This window comes from Aspergillus luchuensis, chromosome 7 (assembly GCF_016861625.1).
Source record: "Aspergillus luchuensis IFO 4308 DNA, chromosome 7, nearly complete sequence".
Classification (NCBI taxonomy): domain Eukaryota; kingdom Fungi; phylum Ascomycota; class Eurotiomycetes; order Eurotiales; family Aspergillaceae; genus Aspergillus; species Aspergillus luchuensis.
Genome location: NC_054855.1, coordinates 2,740,009 through 2,758,420, shown reverse-complemented (window position 1 = coordinate 2,758,420; position 18,412 = coordinate 2,740,009). Strand labels below are relative to the sequence as shown.

General features: G+C 50.6%; 8 protein-coding genes across 8 annotated transcripts; 3 read left to right on the top strand and 5 right to left on the bottom strand.

The window, feature by feature from the left end:
• Positions 1-155: 155 nt before the first annotated feature.
• AKAW2_70923A (uncharacterized protein) lies at positions 156-626 on the top strand (the record flags this gene model as incomplete). Its single annotated transcript, XM_041683558.1, has 1 exon — positions 156-626. One exon carries the CDS (start codon positions 156-158, stop codon positions 624-626), a length of 471 nt encoding a protein of 156 aa, XP_041547807.1.
• An 868-nt stretch (positions 627-1,494) lies between these two features.
• Positions 1,495-1,833, top strand: AKAW2_70922A (uncharacterized protein; the record flags this gene model as incomplete). Its single annotated transcript, XM_041683557.1, has 1 exon — positions 1,495-1,833. The coding sequence occupies one exon, from the start codon at positions 1,495-1,497 to the stop codon at positions 1,831-1,833; it is 339 nt and encodes a 112-aa protein (XP_041547806.1).
• Positions 1,834-4,054: 2,221 nt separating this feature from the next.
• Positions 4,055-5,418, bottom strand: AKAW2_70921S (uncharacterized protein; the record flags this gene model as incomplete). The annotated part of the gene is made up of 2 exons (XM_041683556.1): positions 4,055-5,314; positions 5,365-5,418. 2 exons carry the CDS (start codon positions 5,416-5,418, stop codon positions 4,055-4,057), a joined length of 1,314 nt encoding a protein of 437 aa, XP_041547805.1.
• Positions 5,419-9,521: 4,103 nt separating this feature from the next.
• MET2_2 (homoserine O- acetyltransferase) lies at positions 9,522-10,547 on the bottom strand (the record flags this gene model as incomplete). Its single annotated transcript, XM_041683554.1, has 1 exon — positions 9,522-10,547. The coding sequence occupies one exon, from the start codon at positions 10,545-10,547 to the stop codon at positions 9,522-9,524; it is 1,026 nt and encodes a 341-aa protein (XP_041547804.1).
• Positions 10,548-10,606: 59 nt separating this feature from the next.
• met2 (homoserine O-acetyltransferase) lies at positions 10,607-11,309 on the bottom strand (the record flags this gene model as incomplete). Its single annotated transcript, XM_041683553.1, has 2 exons — positions 10,607-11,024; positions 11,305-11,309. The coding sequence occupies 2 exons, from the start codon at positions 11,307-11,309 to the stop codon at positions 10,607-10,609; spliced, it is 423 nt and encodes a 140-aa protein (XP_041547803.1).
• A 749-nt stretch (positions 11,310-12,058) lies between these two features.
• AKAW2_70918S (zinc-binding alcohol dehydrogenase family protein) lies at positions 12,059-13,093 on the bottom strand (the record flags this gene model as incomplete). Its single annotated transcript, XM_041683552.1, has 1 exon — positions 12,059-13,093. The coding sequence occupies one exon, from the start codon at positions 13,091-13,093 to the stop codon at positions 12,059-12,061; it is 1,035 nt and encodes a 344-aa protein (XP_041547802.1).
• Positions 13,094-13,408: 315 nt separating this feature from the next.
• Positions 13,409-15,533, top strand: AKAW2_70917A (Zn(II)2Cys6 transcription factor domain-containing protein; the record flags this gene model as incomplete). Its single annotated transcript, XM_041683551.1, has 4 exons — positions 13,409-13,527; positions 13,577-14,224; positions 14,271-14,489; positions 14,558-15,533. 4 exons carry the CDS (start codon positions 13,409-13,411, stop codon positions 15,531-15,533), a joined length of 1,962 nt encoding a protein of 653 aa, XP_041547801.1.
• A 111-nt stretch (positions 15,534-15,644) lies between these two features.
• Positions 15,645-17,252, bottom strand: AKAW2_70916S (NAD(P)/FAD-dependent oxidoreductase; the record flags this gene model as incomplete). The annotated part of the gene is made up of 3 exons (XM_041683550.1): positions 15,645-15,892; positions 15,980-16,568; positions 16,641-17,252. 3 exons carry the CDS (start codon positions 17,250-17,252, stop codon positions 15,645-15,647), a joined length of 1,449 nt encoding a protein of 482 aa, XP_041547800.1.
• Positions 17,253-18,412: the final 1,160 nt, after the last annotated feature.

Here is an 18,412-nt window from a genome sequence, read left to right as displayed (position 1 = left end):
GTGCGCATCATATTCCCAGTCATTACTACATCATCATCATCAAGTGTAGTAGCTTTAAATATCTGCTGTGTTCTCAGATTATTTCTGCTGGTCTCTCACAACCATCATCCTCATCACCACTCACCACTCATCACTGATCACCCTCACCATCCAAGATGCGATTCTGGTCCTGGCTTCGGGGAGAGCCCAGATGCGAATACTACTACAAAAAACGCCTTGAGGAGATTAGAGATCAAATTGGCGATGGCACTCCAAAAGATCCAGTCAAGAAATGGATAACCGAGTACAATGATGAGGAAGCGCTGGGATTTGCCATTCTACAGCGCCAGCGTCGTCTAGAGAATGAGAAACAGATGGCGGGGGCGCACCAACAGCAACAGCAATTCCGGCGACGACGGTGCAAGCAGTGCCAGTATCAGGAGGAGATGTGCAGTGCTTGCCATGAAGCGACGCAGGCAGCAGATGTCCCACCGTCCTACTCGAGCCAGTTCCCAGAGAATCTCGAACGAGATCTGGCCAAGCTGCGCGAAGAGCTTTGTAAGAATCGGGCTCGCTTGGAGGCAATAAGCCAAAAGCTCTCGGATAGCAGGAGTTGGTGGGCCTTATATGCTATGGTTCCACGCTGACGTCGAAACGACGCTGGCCGGACGTTTAAATGGGTTGAAGGCCGGATGAAGTGTGCTGATCGGGGGGGTTGCTGTAGCCGTACCTGTGGATGCTGCGAGGAGGTTCTGTTGGAATATCAACGGCCAAGGTTCAGGGACTCGGGAAAGGTAAGCATCAAGGTGCATAGTCATTGCACGGCGGAGTGTGCTTGCTGTATTCAATTCTGGGGGTTCTATACTCCCCATCCTGCTCTCCCTGCTATGTGTTCCTAGGTATTTGAGTGAATCCAATACAACTCACAGAGGTATGCCTGACCGAGCCTGCAGTGTATATGCTAGCCATGCAGGTACTTCACCCTCTGGAGCAAAGAATATGTATGGCCCAGAACGCCGTCGAATTTCTCAAACTCGCTGTAGACACATGTAAACCACGAAGAGCGCACGCTACGACGTCGGAAGGTCGTCGCCATAGCTGATCACAGCTAAACAGCACAGCAAAGTAAAGCGTAGTCATACAACAGTAAGTTTATTAAGTGACGTATTCTAGTATACCTTTCCCTTCGGTTTTGCGTGCCTTCCCTGCTGACTCTGTGCCGCTAGGTTGGCAGGTACTTGGGTAGTATCCTAGGGTGCTTTCCATTTACAGACCGTACCTTCCTCAAATATCAATGACTTGCTCGACGGCAGCCATAACATCTTCTTAGACGTCGAATCCCCCCTCTTTCCTTCTCTTCCTCTCTCACTCTTCTTCAATTCAGTTGCTCGTTTGACAACGCTCGTTTCACACAGCATTAAGTCACCTTTTGCGATATCACTTTTATCCACTCGTTCATTACCCCCACACTCACTTTTAGATAGCTTTTTTGTCTTTCTTTTTTAGATAGTCATTATGGCAGAGGCATTAGATGCCAACGCTACACTCTCGTTTTGGCAGAAGCTGGACCCCAGCCACGCTTGGTGGCTGTTCCTCGCGTTCTTCGTGGTCATGATTTGCAGCGTCGCTTCCTTTGCGGTGAGGCTCCATCTGGAGCTATGGATCAAGCGCCACCACATCAGGAAGCTACGTGCAATGCCCCCATCACAGAGGCGTGACGTGGAAATGGGTCAGAATGAGGAAGAGGTGGATGGGGAGAGAGAGGGGGAGCGGCGGAGGGAGCGGAGGTGGTGGAAGACGGGGAATAGGAGGACGGAGAGGGCGGTGAGGAACGGGTGGGTTTTGTTGAGCTGAAAGTGAAGTCGGGATGTGGAAGAAGAGGAGGATAGGGGAGAGAAGAGGGGGCTCGGATGGGTTACAGGGTGGGTGTGGCGGGTGGGTGGGAGGGTCCCTTCATTTTGATCAATGCTGGCCGTTTGTCTAGGACTAACCGCATCGACTTGACGGGTTTGCCGAGTTTCAGCATATACGGCATCAATCTGTGAGGCGAAAGGACCCTACGTCTCTTATATATACCGATTTTTGCTGTAGGATATCGTTTCATCCTTTCATACTAGACTTGGCGAATTAGCTGACGGTACTCGGCGTATATGGTATCAACCTGTGAGATGAAAGGACCTTTAGTTTCCGATATACACTAACCATTGCTATAGGATATTCTCCTTCTTTCCATATCGCCTTGATGAATACGATACGAGAGTTTTATAGGCGCTCAGGGGGACGTTAGATAGTGGAGAGAGGGAAGAGAGCGAGATGAGTCGAGTGAGCTGAGTGAGTGGGGATATTTTCTATTATTAACTTCGTACTGACATCGCCTTGCAATAGCAGCTTCCGAAAGCGTGAGTCAGTGTCATTACCTTTGTGAGCTCAAGATGGTGGCTTAAAAAGGAATATCAGGGTTGGGCGGAAGGAAAGACGATAAGGGGGGGCGGATTGATGCGAAAGGACATGTGAGATGGAAGGAAGACATGAGTGATATGTGAGACGAGAGGGAGGAGGGTAGTGGAAGAGGAGAAGAACGTGGCAATTATGTCGGAAGGCTCTGGAAGGCAGGGCCAACATTGTGCTCTGTACTAATTTGACGTTTGTATGTCCATGCATCCTCTCTGGAGCGCAGAGAACACCTGCACAACCACTAGTAAAGGCCGGGTGAATTACAATAGGACTGAATAATATACTGCGCAATGGCAGGAATCTGAAGGCGCAACCGCCAACCTCAATCCCAAAATTATATCCTCTAGATTCTAACCTCTGGATGCGACACTTCTTGCTGATCGCTCTGCTTTCGGTAGCCTTTAAGCTGGTAGTGCTTTACTACTTTTGCGAACATCAACTTCATCCCCACAGAATTTACGAAAATACAAAGACCAAAGTACCTCCTTGGACCCGAGGCCACATACATGATCCGTCAGGTTAGATAGCCTGCGAAAAGGCTCCCCGTGGCCCTTTCGCCTAGATCTTGAGAGCCGCATGGAACTCACCGCATCAATTGAAGAACTATGATCCTTGTCGGACCCGCTAATATCAAAGCCATGGCAAGTATTTGCAGTAACAACCATGCGCAAAGGCGAATCCCTGAAGACCGAGTCCTGGCCAATGACTACGGACAGAGGGAAGAAGAGTATGAATTCCATACATATGTGATAAATATATGATATTGCTTCTCTGAACCGTGAAGTCGCCCGTGAGAAAAATACACTACAAGCCCACAAGCTCACAAGCTGACACTCGTGGTTTGCTCGTTTGACGGGATGTTTACTGTACGTTCAATCATGGGGAGGGATGTATGAGTGATTTCCATGTTGATATGATCATAAAGATGTGATACCAATACCTGCTGGGTTACCATGTAGTACAGTACTAGATGGTAGGCCTACTTACCTAATATATATTGACGTGAAAGCACTGTGCATAAGATCTCAGCCCTGTGGAATGGATGTCTTACTAGTCATGTTATGCATTTATGAGAAGAAAATACTCTCGTTGACTTGGGTAAGAATTGAGTCTCATGTATGTTTTTTTCCAATATCATCAATTATTTACAATTATATCTACATATCTTCCGGCTCGGGTGGATCATATATAGTTACTTCGTACTTTTGAAAAAGAAGATACATCATATGTCAACTTCCTAGCTTGTTTGGAGCATCCAATTCATTAGTAACAGTATTCCTATAGGAATAAGGCTGCATATAATTGATTGACAGGTGATGTATGGCTATTATGCATAAGGCTAATTAATTGCATGGTCTACATACATGTCACCGAAACCGAATGCTAAGGCGCTGACTGAAAGAACAGACAGGTCTGATATGGATAAGTATGAGAAGTTTGTAGATATATGTCAGGAATGTGAGGGTGAGCGATGCTACACAGCAACACCGGATCTCTCTCTTAATCTTGAAACAAGATAGTAATTTTTAAAGGGTCAATGTCGTATTGTCACCGAAAGTCGTAACAATTATGTGTAAATAAAGCCATCCAGGGCCAAGAAGTATCTGTCCTATCTATATCATCAATAGGTGCCTACCGGCGGGACAACGTTCACGGGTTTGCGCTTCGAGAACAGGTTCTTCAGTCTGCGGAAGACTGTTTTCTCATTGGTGGGCACGTCCTCAGTTCCTCGAGATCTGAGCTTCCGGCTCGTTGCCTTGCTCATTGTCGACCAGGAGGTTTTCAGTCTCGAGGCGTTAGACCCGGGGCGGAGATTGGAAACGTTGTCCGTCGACTCGGTGTAGACTGGAAGGTGTGGCGTGCTGGCATTAGCAATGGTGCCCGTTCTCATCTTAGCCATCACCGCCTGCTGGATATTCATGTCGCGTTCGCTTTCTTCTGCAGCGGAGAGGACGTGCGCTAGGCCGCTGCTGTCGATGATGATCCCGGGGTGTTGTTTGTTTGCTTCAACAGTGGAAGAGCCCAGGTCCAGCGGATCGGTGTACTCTGGAGGATGGATGGTTGGGGCTTCCGAATCAGCGACATCACCGTGGCTGTTCGATGAGGGTTCCACAGGCTTTCCGAGACCTGGTGTAATATTGCTCGGGACTGAATGGGGTGAATGGAAGCTAGGAACCCCGGTGGACATGAGTGTAGTCTCGGGGTCCAAAAAGACTTCAACGTCATCTTCGCTAACCGCGTCCACATGGTTGCCCTCCTCATTCGGATGAGGTCCGGACTCAGAGCCGTCGAGGAAGGCCTTGACACTCTGACTCCTATCCCTACTCTCCTTTCCTGAGCCCATTGCCTGGCTACCATAGCCTGCTCGGCTAGGCGGGGCACTCGAGGACTGCGTCCCATCGCTAGCGAGTGCTGAGTGGGAAGATGTCGCTCGTCCCGATTCGAGACTATCGCACTTGAGGTGTTGGCTGGTCTGCGAACGGAGAACCCTCATGGCTTGCATACTTGACTGCTGGGTCAAGGCGACCCCGGAATCGTACTTGTCCTTCAGGGCTGCCACATCGGCTCCCACTTTGGGAGACACATACATGGAGTCAATCTGAGGCGCTGTGGACGGTTCGTGCATCGTCGTATTGGTTGTGACCGCGCGAGAGCGCTTGCTAGGCCCCGACGGCTGGCCTTTCTCGATCCTGTGTACGAGTAATGAACAGGCATTTCTAATCTGCGCTTCTAGGTCGGTAGGGATGTTCGGTCGGTCGATTAACGGCGAGGAAGGCTGATAGGTGCCAGGGCTATCAACAAATTCCGAGTAACCGGTGGGTTGGTTATGGGAAAGCTGGTTCAGCGTAAGTTGGTTTTGCTGGGTTATCAAAGTTGGTTTCTAGCTTCACATTAGGCGGCGACCGTGAGGCAATCTGAGGTAATACACACCTGTGACCCGAACAGAAAAGAAAAGGAGGTGCGTCGCTTCGTGCTGAACTCCATCGTGGCTGATGTTTGCAAATATGACGAAACAAGAGGCGTTCGGTCCGGAAAGGGATCAGCTGGATAGACTGCAGGGAAGACTGTGGCGACGCCAGCCAATGTAGGAGAACGCAATGGTGCGTCGACAATCGACTCGTGATATGGAGAGTAGCGAAACAAAGGAAACAAATCCGGTCGCTGGGCTACCAGTCCCAAGGAAACGGACCAAAATCGGCGATACTCAAGATCAGCCCAGATCAATTCCTCAGCCAAAGAATAGCTCGAAGAGGCAGGTGCTCTCCAGGAACTTCTGGGATGGAATGTGGGGAGCGATTCGAGGAATGCTGTCGAGATCAAGGAAAGGAGGGGTGAGGACCGATTTGAAGGTCAGGGGAAGAAAAGCCACCGGAAATTATGAGAGACGAGAGGTAACAAGGTGACTCAGGAGCAATGGACCAGTCCATCTGCTATGTACACAACCTCCAATATTCAATCGCAAGGAGTAATTATAATGCAACCGCGGCGCTGGGGACACCGGCTGTCTCAACGAGGGACCAAAGAATGAAATATCATGGACGAGAAAACCAGAGAACAAAAGGAACGAGCGTGGTTGGTGCGATGAGGCCGTCAGCCAGGGAAGAGAAAGCAGGTAGGAAAAGAGGAGGCCCTGCAGAAAGCAAGCCTCTGTCACACGGCATCACGGGGCTACTGCAGGCCTGAAAACATCGCCGTCTGATTGCCTCGTAGTGGCCTCGGACTTAATCTTGCAGTGCACTATTGTCGATGATGCAGCCAGTCCGGCTGCCATTCGCTAGGGGTGAAACCGGCCAAGGAGGGGTAGCAAAGCAGGCCATGCAGTTGTCGATGCGTCTGAGATGATGATGTCCGCACTTTTCCATTTCTAATGGTAGCCAGTGCTGATCAGAGCATCCAGAGAAGCTGTGGGTTGTTACCCCCATCAGACTCGAGGTCTAAACGAACCAAGTCATCTCCCAATGCGAGGGTATAGAGTCTCACACGAATCAACTGAGTGTGACAGCATGGCTGTTGCACCAAACGGAAGACTTCCCTTGTCCAACGGTTTCGCAAGGGGCCGTTGGAGTGGAAAGAAGGGATGAATCAAGGGGCTGTACGAGGTTTTCGTGGAATGACCGATCGGGTAGCAAGAATGAGATCCATCACATAGGGCAATCCTAGCGGGACTGCAGCAACTTCTGATAGGCAGTTCTCCGCTGCCTTTCCTGCTGGGAAGAGTCGATCGAAACGCCCTGTTCTGTACTTAAGTTACCACCACCGTCATACGGCAGCCATGCGGAGACGCTGTCGGACCCTGAATATGATCGATACCATAGCATGAGACGAAATCAGTATCCCGAACTCAAGGATTTCCATATTGACTCATTCGTAACCCAAGCCCCAGAAGCTCTATGACATCTCCACAATGTTGACCCAAAGTATGATACAAAGTAACTCAGGGTGACATTGCAAAGGCAGCAAATTTGGGTCGTTGATGTGTTCAATTTCATGGCGTGTTCGCGACGGTGTCACCTTCAAGAGGCCTTGAGTTGGTTTTCATATCAGGCCAGCGTAGTTAGTTCTCTTGTCAATGTCAGCAGCGTTTACATCAATGCTTGCAAGAGCTCACGCGGCGGAGTCAGGAGATAGTCATTGTTTCTGACACTGTATAAGCCCTTCCACATGATACTCTAAAATTTCATTCCAATGATCGATTCGCTGTTGCTGTTGCTATAGAATGACGGTCGCGGGTTGCCTTGACAAATCAAGACATAGCGATCATGTGACATCACATAACTTGATCACTAAGTTACTACTACTACTTGTAATCAACCAGGCACTTACATATGTGAGGTAAATCATGCGTCTATCTGTCTTCACTGACACTTTTTAGCCTTGACTGTCATGCCTGGCATCTAGCCTCGAATTCGTTACCAAAATGTCTGCAACAATATACTCGGAAGTTACTGATATTGATGGACTGATATCACCCTACCGACGCAGATGTCAAATGCCAATGTATATAGCTCTACCCGATGCTTCATTAAAGTACTAATGACTGATTACAGATAGAAGCGACGAGGAAAGGCTAATTCCTTGGGTATTCAAGCATCATGATACTGCAAAAGCGAACTGCACTCGCTTTTGGCCGAAAGAAGAGTCGAAGTACAGGGACTTTTTCTATCACTTTTCCTGTTACCGTGCGGAATTGAACGAACTCGACCCAGTGCAGATTCCATTATTTTTGAAACCGGACGAGAAAATCACACTGCCGAGGCAGAACTGGGAAACACTCGGAAGAGCACCGCAGTTTCTACAATCCCAGGGTATGATGTTGAAGGTTTTGATGCAGGCTATTTATGATAATCTCGAAGACCTTCCGGAAAATCGCCCTGAACTTTAGTAAGCTTTTTTCCCTGTGTTTGTGTCTTTCGACTTTCTTCTAAGTGCCTTGAACTAGCTTTCCTTTATCCGGTCTCAAGAAAAGGTATGTGATTGGCGGTAAAAGATATGCTTCGAGACCCGAGGGTGCAGTTGTACTCAAGTCACAAGGACTGTCTGTACCGATAGTCTCTTATGTTGGTGTATTCATCCCCTGGCAGCTTCCCCCCCCCATATGTATATTCCTCGCCTCTTGATGGCCACAATCCTAACATCTATGAAGTGGCTTGAAGGGCAGTCCTCCCATGACTTTCTGGCCGAAAGCCTGAGTATCATGCTGGGACAGCTTGCTGCAAATGTCAGCATAGACCACCAAGACCAAGAAGTATTCACTCTAGGTCTCTAGTATGGGTCTAGTATCTATATTTCACGTGGGCTGTTCACGACCACTCAGATGGAGCAGGTACATTCAAAAGGTTGTTCGGAGAACGAGACGTTCCACTTGAGATTCTCGAGAGGTTATAATCTATCTCTGAGGAACGACTGGCTTGAAGCCATGCATGCCCTCTCAAGATTACTTCGATACCTTATGAGTGGGAATGCAAAGGTTGGTGCTATTCGAACAAATTTACTAAATTCTGATATAGAATAGAACTATCTTACTGTAGCAAACCCGTTGGAAGAATAACAGTAAAGCTTCAAAAAAAAAATTACGATATCCTGCATGCCGACCCCGTACTGTATAATACACACACACGCACAGCAGTGCCAAAGCGCAGGTCAAAATGATACATCACATCTCCAACCCGCGTCTACCCGTCGAACTTCAAACCTAGTCTAATAACCGGCTTCAGAGTTTTGCACGCAGAACTTTCCCCATCTGCACTCCGCATTTCGCTTCAATTCCTGCAAGCGGCCCAGCTCTTTCTGCCTTGTAAAATTAATTCCCGAAAGCATATCCAAATTCATGGCGCTTTTGCTGCGCCGACCACGTCATATTCTCTGTCTGGTGGTTCTCCGCAATGACCTCAGGAGGGCATTCAGGGTGAGGCCCGACGGCGGGTATCATATGCGGAGCAAAGCTGCAGCTGGTATTGGTGTTGGTGTTGGTGTTGGTTCCTGGTGTAACAATGGGTTGCTGGGCGGGTTGCGAATCGAACCGGATAGAAGAGGCGGATCTTTGCGAGGATAGTGTGATGGCGGTGTCATGTGGTTCGAATTCAGAGTTGTGTTTGCAAAGTCATCAGTGTTTTGAATACGAGACCTTTATTACAAGGCCACACCGCTAGGCACTGTATGTAACTTTTGGCCAGTGCTATGACAATAGAAGAAATGAAGAACAAAATTCTATTTACCATAACAAATCTATGTACGATCGAACACTTTTCTTATGAAGGTCGCCCACCACCCTCGGTGTCTTGGCGTGTGCAAAGAACACTCGGTGAGGGCTTATCTGATGGAGAGCAGTTGGATGCTTCTTTTACAGCCTTACCTGTGTAGAGGAAACGAGAGAGGCAGTTGGATGCTCATCTCTCTGACTGGCTAAGAATAATAAATCACAAGACCGCACCGCTACTTCCCCAAGGCGCCTGAGCCTGGCGGGGTCCGAAGCCGCCGGCGCGTCCTCTCTGGCCGAGAGAAAGGCCGGGGCATGCCCACGCGGTACATCAGGCAGTATAAAAGGCTGCAACTAATGCGCCACATCTAATAGGACTCTGGGGGTCAGTTTACCACGCGGTGATATCTTCCACTTCCGCTTCGCCGAAGGTACTGCTCTTGGTTAGCTTGTTGACTCCGTCCACAGCCTCGACTCCTTCGGCGGGTGCCTTGGACATGATATCCGGCAGCACTTCGCGGAAGAACTCGAGGATGTAGCGGTTGACCTGTTCGAACTGGAGGAGGAAGGCATCGTGACCTTCGGGACTCTCGATCCGCTTCAGGCGGGAGTCCGGAATGCCGGCAGCGATCTCCTTCTGCTCATCGAAAGTGAACAGTCCATCGGATTCGATACCTAGAACCAGAGCGGGCTGCTCAATCTGAGATAGGGCTTCACGGACGGGGTTCTCCGCGGAAGGACTGGCCCGGTGTCGGGACACATCGTGCGTGTCCAACTTGCGGGTGATGGCGATGTAGCAGTTGGCATCGAAACGCTTCACGAACTTCTCGCCCTGGTACCGAAGGTACGACTGAGCAGAAAAATAGGTGGGGAGCCGCTTCTGGGAACCGTTGGTCTCGATGGTCTTGCTGAAGGTTTTGGCACCCGAGAACTGAGGGTCTTGGAACTGAACTTCAGAGTGTTGGGCGTCAGCCTGCGGCCCGGGCGAGCTGCGCCCACTCTTGTGTCCGTCGTTGTGGATAGCCCAGTGCTCGTTCGGGGGAGTGGGCGACCTTTCCTGGCCATTGATGGTCTGCCGCTTGGAGGGATCGGGCACGTTTCTGCCAAAGCGAGACTCGAAAGAGTTGCGGCTACGGTAGGTGAGGAGGGCGGACATGCGCGCCGCACCCAAACCGGTGGCCGGGGGATCGTCAAACGGGTAGTAGCCATCCTCATACTTGGGATCGCTGTAGATGCTCTGCCGTTGGGCTTCACCCCAGCTGATACACCACGCCGAATGACGAGGAGAGGTGGCGATCGGAACAATCGCGCGAACATAGTCCTTGCCAAAGTAGGCGTACTCAAGAGTAAGCATACCACCCATGGAGCCACCCACCACGGCTGCAATTTGACGAATGCCCATGTCATCCAGAACCATCTTGTGAATCCTATGCGTTGTTAGCTCGCTGTTACACCATAAAGCATAAGAAGGAAAACTCACTTCACATCATCACGGACGGTGGTGAGAGGGAACTCAGGACCGTACAAGCCCTTAGACGGATCGCCATCCTTGTAGGTCACAGCGCTAGCACTTCCGTACGGACTACCCAGACTGTTCAAGCAGACGACGAAGAAGCGCGATGTATCGAAAGCTTGACCGGGGCCACCAAGCAGGGGACCCCACCAGTCCGCGACATCCGCACTACCACTGAGAGCATGACAGATCACCAATGCATTGTCACGTTCGGGGGAGAGTTGACCTCTCGTCGTGTAGGCCACGGGAACGTTGTGCAAGGTAACACCAGACTCAAGGGTGAAAGAAGGGATGATGACGATCGATTGATCGGTGATGAGAGCCGAATAAGGGTTTTCGGGTTGGGAATCAGCCCTCTCTACGGGATTTAGTAGCTGTTCACTTTGGAAAGGCGGGGGAGGGGTAGAGGGGGAAACTGACGGAATTGCCCGGGGGCGGCAGCTTGGGCGACCATACTGGACGGACGCGTGTGGTTAACGGACGTATGGATGCAGAACAAGTAGCAGGACGAAGCTAAAACTGTGGAAGAGAGAGAGAAGCAAGATGAAGCAGTAGACACACAAATGAACAGGAGGGAAAGTTAAAAGGAAAAAAAGGGCGGGAAACGCAAGATGATGGCGATCGCTGGTCCCCCGGGGAGTTTTCCGGCCTTGACTCATACGCCATCACGGGCCAATCACATGTCTTACATTGATCCTGAGGCAGGATTGAGTCTACGGATTTAGGTTCCACCGAGGATCCGCCCCCGGTCCCGCTCCCCGGCATTTCTGTGTCTCTCCGATCCCGGGCTCTCCAAGCATCGTCATACATACTGTACACCAATAATGAAATAAGTGGTCTATAACAACAGAGCGAGCACTTCAGCGAGTAAAACGGAGAAATGATGGCGTGGCTGTATTCAGTATCCGCTTCAGTATTGTCTTAGCGAATACGAAATGTACCGGTCCATGGAAAGATTTATTCAGTCTAGGCCCCTACCCTGGCTATCGGGCCGACTCGGAGTATGTATATCGTGGAAAATATATAGAACCGTGACCTTGAACATCACATTCCTCGGGTCTTTACTTTTTAAAGTGTTTGAACGATTACATTATTTCATTGATACGATGTTCAGATTATCAAACCAGTAACGTTCTGACACCCCGCTCATAACGATCTTCACACTAATTGATATTAGTCAAGTATATGATTCTGATTATGCCTGAGATAGAACATCATGATTTCATGTCGTCTCCAGAACATTCCACAACTATAACAGTCCTACTTGACCTTGCTTTTCGACAACGAGTACTGGTGCCACGCTTAGCCACGATCAATAGTATTAGTACAAAACAACGCATTGACAATGTCTCAAATCCGCTAAAAACAAGACAATCATTAATCACGAAGCCAACCCATAAGCACCACACACCCACCTACAGCGAAACGACCAATTTCTTCGCCGAAACTCCCTTCTTCAAAACATCCAACGCCCCCTGCAGCGACTCCAATCCCTCACCTACCACCTCCACCTTAGGTGCACTAACAAAGCTCCCCTCCTTCAACGCGGCCGGCAAGAAATCCACAAAGATAGCAGGCCCAACCTCATTCTCAGCCAAATCACCACCAAAGACGAACTTCGACTCGACCCCATCTGCCAGCGTTCCGGACGGCGGACTCACCAACGCAACAAATTTCTTCCCTTTGACCCTCGCCACAATCTGACCACACCTTTCAGGTGACTCCGGCCCAATAGCCAATGCACCAGCACTAGACTTCCCCCTAAACGCAGCAATGATATCCTCGACTACCGTCTCAGACTTATAGTCAAAGACGTGGCTCGCACCAAGAGATTTGACAAAGTCGTAGTTCCGCGGCGAAGCCGTCGTAATCACTTCATAACCCGCCGCCACGGCAAGTTGGATAGCGTTGCTGCCGACGCTGGATGATCCGCTCCAGATGAGGACGGTTTGGCCTGTTGATGGGGCTCGGGGAGCGGTGGGATGCTGCAGCGCGAGATAGTCTTTCTGGAAGAGGCCACATGCGGCGGTTGATATTCCGAGGGGGATTCCGGCCGCGTCGGCGTAGGATAGATCGGATGGGATGGGGGAGGTCATGTGTGCGTGGAGCACAACGTAGTTCTGGAAGGCACCTTTGGAGGAACGCGTGCTTTTCAGTTCACCTGTTAGACCGAGGACCCGGTCTCCGGGCTTGAATCGGGAGGAAATAGGGCCTGGTCCGACTTCCACAACTTCGCCGGCGACGTCGCTGCCCATGATAGCGGGATAGGGTGTCCAGGCGAAGAGGGCGGAGCCAAGGTCTTGACGAGCATAGTCGACGAGGTTGAGCCCGATGCTGTGGTTCTTGATTACGAGTTCGTTCTCGCCGGGATGGGTGTATGGAGCGCTGTCGATTTCCAGCGGGTAGGCCTTTTCGGACTTGATCCAGGCGGCGGTATTGGTTGGGGCCATTATGGCGAGTCAATTGTTGAGAATTTAGAGCTTAGAATGACTCCAGCACTTATTTGCAAGAGAATACTCGTAGAGATATAATGGACATGACGCCGGCCAGCGATCTATATACCACCCTCGCCAAGAAGTCCAACGGCATCTCGGATTAGGGCACGGTGATAACGCCGTAATATCCGATGGCAAATCCTTCGGTGCTTACACCCCGACGGGGTTCGCGACTCTTAAATCCTACGGCATTGCCGCCCAAATCTGACGGAAATCCGACCCTCTTTGCATCTCTTGTGTCATGATTTATGGTCAAGTCCGCTTGTCGCCATGGATCAGCCCCCCACCCAGTATGATCTCGCCCCGGCCCCGTACGGCCGCGCCTGCATGAATTGCTCGCAGTCTAAATGCAAATGCATCCTACCCAAAGGGGGCGGGCGATGCCAGAGGTTTGTCTTACAGTACACTGAGATAATTCGAGTCTGACAGTACTGGAAGGTGTCAACGCTTGAATAAAGAATGCCGGCCATCGGCTTTCCATCGACGGCAGAATGCGCGCAAGTCCTCACTGCCCAAGACGGGACGGTTAGAGAAGAAGCTCGATGAACTGGTGACGCTGCTCCGCGCGCAGTCTTCCAACAATGCGGGGGATTATGCTGAGCTGATTGAGGAGCTGCGACGAGAGCCGGATGAAGACCATCATCATCCACCACCGCCACGCTCCCAGATCAAGGTTACTCGAACAGTCTCGACGGCGGAGAAATCCATCGACTGCGGGTTCCTTAATCACTTTGCCCAGGTTGGAGCTACCTTATCCCGAGATGAGTCGAATAGTGGAGGACACTTGCCAAATGCGAGTACAGCAGAGCCGACCCGGTCACAGGCTGAAGAGTATCTGAGCATCTTTGTCACTCAGAAGCTACCCTATCTGCCATTCGTGTACTTCCCACCAGGAACAACAGCACAGCATCTCCGTAGTGACCGGCCGTTCCTCTGGCTATGCATCATGGCAGTCACGTCGAAGAGCCCGAGTCAGCGACGTACACTTTGTGATAGAATCCGCGAGACTGTAGCTCAGCGCATGGTTCATGACTGCTACGGTCGCGATCTCGACTTCCTCTTAGGTCTCCTGGTATATATAGCCTGGTACGATTGCCCTTCCCCTTTTGATTCCCAATTCTAACAGCAACAGGTCCAACCAACAAGTATTCAAGAAGCTCAACATGACCATCTACAGCCAATTCGCCACAGCCATCGTCTACGACCTCATGCTCAATCAAGCCCCCGGCGGAGACAAACCATCACTACTGACTATACTCCAAACGCACCCAGACGAGGATCCATCCCCACCACCAACCCGAACAATGGACGAGAGACGCGCCGTGCTGGGCTGTTTCCTCTTAACCTCCAGGTACACCATCCACCCCCCATCCCAACTAAGTACTGTCAAGTATAAACCCACTGCTAACTCACTCCCAGCATCTCCCTCTTCCTCGAGAAAAGCGACCCGCTCCGCTGGACCCCCCACATGGACGAATGCCTACACCATCTCCTCGAACACCCAGAATGTCTAAATGACGAGATTCTCGCCCAACAAGCACGCTTCCAACTCATCAACGAGAGAATCAACACCACCACCACAACCACAGACCCCTACCACACTAACCTCCCATCCATCATCTCACCCCTCTCAACAATCTACACCCACACCCTCACCACCCACCTCCACCAAACCCAAAGCAAACTCACCCCCAATTCCCAAGGCCACCGAATCCTCCACCTCCACCACTCCAACACTCACCTCACCATCCACCAATCCGCCCTCCTAAAACAACCCCCTACTAGCCCTACTACCACCACCTCCTCCTCCCCAAGTACCACATCAACTACCAACCAGCTCCACCACCTCGAATCCCTCCACGCCTGCCTCTCCGCAACATCCACCTGGCTCACCACCTTCCTCGCAATCCCACCAGCCGAATACGCAGGCTTTCCCTTCCCGATCTTCGCGCAGCTCGTACGGCATTTAGCAGCCCTATATCGGCTCTCTACGCTGGATGATGATGACGGTGATCATAATCCGGCCTGGGATCGGGGGCACGTACAGCAAACGATCGATTTGATGGAAGTGATGGATCGGTTAATTGGGAATTTAGGCCAGGCGGCTGCGTTGGCGAGACTCGAGGCCCAGGGCGAGGATGAGGATGAAGATGTGTTTTTCTATTCGATTGGGAAGTATGAGTCTGTTAGGTTGAAGTGGGGGGGTGTTTTTGGGGGTCGGGATGGGAATGGGAATGGGGGAGAAGTGGAGGGGCAGGGGCAGGGGGTGCAGGATGGTAGTAGTGCTAATGGGCTGGGTCAGGGACATGGACATGGACAGGTGCAGGACATGGGGGGTTTGGGCGTTGGGTATGATGATTGGTTGGGGGAGTTTTTGAATTCGATGGTGCATTAATGTATATCTTGTATGCTTCTCTGAAATATTATAGGATGGTTAGTATATATCAGCTAGTATATAGACATCTCAGTGATACGCCAACTTGAATATCAACTGTATATCAGCATCCTATGCAAAGATATCTCCCCCCTCCGGCCCATTCCTCGCCTTCTCCATCCTCTCTACACTCGTCTTAAACAATCGTGGCATCCCCGTCTCCTCGAACTTCTTCCCCTTCTGAATCATCTCCGCCAGTCCCTTGGCGGACAGCAGAATCACCGGCATTCCATGGCCATTAAACCCAGCACAGACATACTGGCCGGGTTTATTGGGAACTTCGCCGATATGCGGATGCGAGTCGGCCGAGTAGCCCATAACTGTTAGCATAGTCAGCACAAGTCATTCCCTCAAACACTAAAATGCAGATACAAAGATACAAAAGAAGTAAAAGAAGGGATACTCACCACCTGTCCAAATCTCCTTCACATACGCCCCACTATCCTCCCACCCCCGAAATGTCCGCTGCATGTACCCATCATAGTAATTCTTCGCCGAATCAATCAACGTCGTATCATCCACAACACCATACCACTCCTCCCGCTTATCCTTAAAGGTTGCTTGCGCACCACCCACAATAATACTCCCATCCGGTCTGGAAATCAGATAGCTGCCCCCGCCGACAACGTCGGATCCGTACCCGATTGCATATGAGTATGGGAGGAACGGTGCGGGTTTCTTGCCCTCTCCCTCAGGGACCGTGATATGGCAGCATATTCCCTTGCAGGGGATGATGTTTGCCGAATACTCGGGGAGTAAGCCGGCGGTGTAAGCGTTTGTCGCGTAGACAATTTTTCCGGTGCGGAGAGTGCCGCGGGGAGTGGAGATGGTGTGGATGTTGTCTTCTGTAGTGATGGATGTCACTGGGGTGTGGGTTTGAACGTTTAATTGCGGGGATTTGATGATTTTGCTTAGTAGGCCGAGAATGAATTTGTAGGGCCAGAGTGTGCCTGATGTGTAGGAGATGCAGGCCTTGGCGTTGTGAGCGCCTGATATCTGTATCTTTATTAGTATCTTTCCCTATCTCATTGGAAAGTAAATGATGGATGATAAAGGATATATACTCACCACCTCCGCATCCCTTTTCCCCGTATAATGCAAGTCCTCGGCTAATTTGACCCCCTTCGCCTGCAACATCTCATACGCGAGCTTGGCTTTCTCTGCCGACTCTTCATCTAGATACACATTCATGTTCCGGGTAATGTTCAAATCGCAGTCGATGTTTTCCTCGCGGAGGAGATCTTTCAGCGCTTGGATATGGGCGTATTCGAACTCGGCGATCTCCAGACCCGCTTCTAGCCCGGAGCGCTCAATGTAGGTGGGAATGTGACCGTAAATGTCGGGGCGGAGATGGCCGCCTTCACTTTCAAGGTTAACCTCGTGTACCCCATACTTAGGTATGGATAGGGACATACCATTTCGACCCGTCGCGCCCGAGCAAATCTGCCTCGCCTCGAGCAGCGTAATAGTAGTAGTCTTGTCACCCTGCTCGGCGAGCTGTTTGAGGAGATAGTAAGCTAGGGTGATGCCCGAGTAGCCGCCGCCAATGATGACAATGTCGCTTTGCGGGGGCAGGTCGGGCGTGCTCCGGATATCATCGAGCGGGTCGAGTTGGGTGCGCCAGAAGGGAGTAATGGGGTTATTTGGGGGGAGCATCGTGTTTGTTGTGGTGGAGCCCATCGTGATAATATGTCTACAGTGAGTGGTATTTGAAGATTAAGTGTAAGTCTGAGAGATGTTTACTACGACCCTGTTCAGTCGGCTCTCACCGCAATATATACATGAGTCGATCGCCCAACGTTTTAGCCGTTTATCCCGCCCCAACGTAGTAGGTGGATAACGGCCTAGCCCCCGATCTTATCTGCTTTATCTTCGGAGTTCGGCTTAGGGTCCATTAGTTGGGGGGGCTATCGGCCGTTGTCGGAGATGTGTAGTTCAAAGAGGGTGGGCTCTATGTCAATAGTATGTGGTTCTATGTGGGTGATAGTCTTCTAGAAGACGGGATATAATCGGGAGAACTTCGTGAAGAATTGCCGGAATTGTTTACCTAGGGAAGAGCGGGCTGAGAACCATGTCTAATACGCCAGGCTGGCCACTGAGAAGCTCTCCCCTGTAAATGTCCGTCCAAGGCTTAACTATTGTTAGGCTCGCCTTATATCAGCCACCCACGTCTTATCAAGCGTCACTCCGGATGAAACCTCATTATCATGAAGCGTCATCTCGGACGTGCACTCCGCTTATCTATTTCTTGGCTGTTAATATGCAGAGTTAACGAAAGCGGGGGCTGTTGATAATCTGATAAAACGACATCTGGCCTGGGCTTGAGCTTTACGGAACTCTCCCATTGAGGTTTCATCCTATACTAGCATCATGTTGTGAGGTATGATGTAAATATACTCATAATTCCGGTACTACTTATTGCAACAATGTAACTTACCACTGGTAGTAGCTAGTATTGCGTGGGAGATCCCGACGAGAAAGATAAATTGGGCCGCAAACAAAGATCGTAGACTCGATACATCAATACCACCTGGCAAATACTTAAAGGACAATGTGTCACTCTTAGCTGTGCTGAATACAAAGAAGCATCTTCAGCTGGAGCTCCCAATCGGGTATTTTTCTCCAAGTGGAGCCTTACTCAGCCAGACCGCATTAGGCAGGTCACCATACCGGAAATAGCTACGCACCCAGTGACCACCGCCCTCATCCAGCCTAGCGCGCGACATCATCTCGATCGGTCGCAGCTCAAACACACTTCTCATGCCCGACCACCGCAGGGGCATCGCATCGCTTTTCAACACCCCCCAGCCATGACCACGCGCGTTTGAACTTACCCGAAC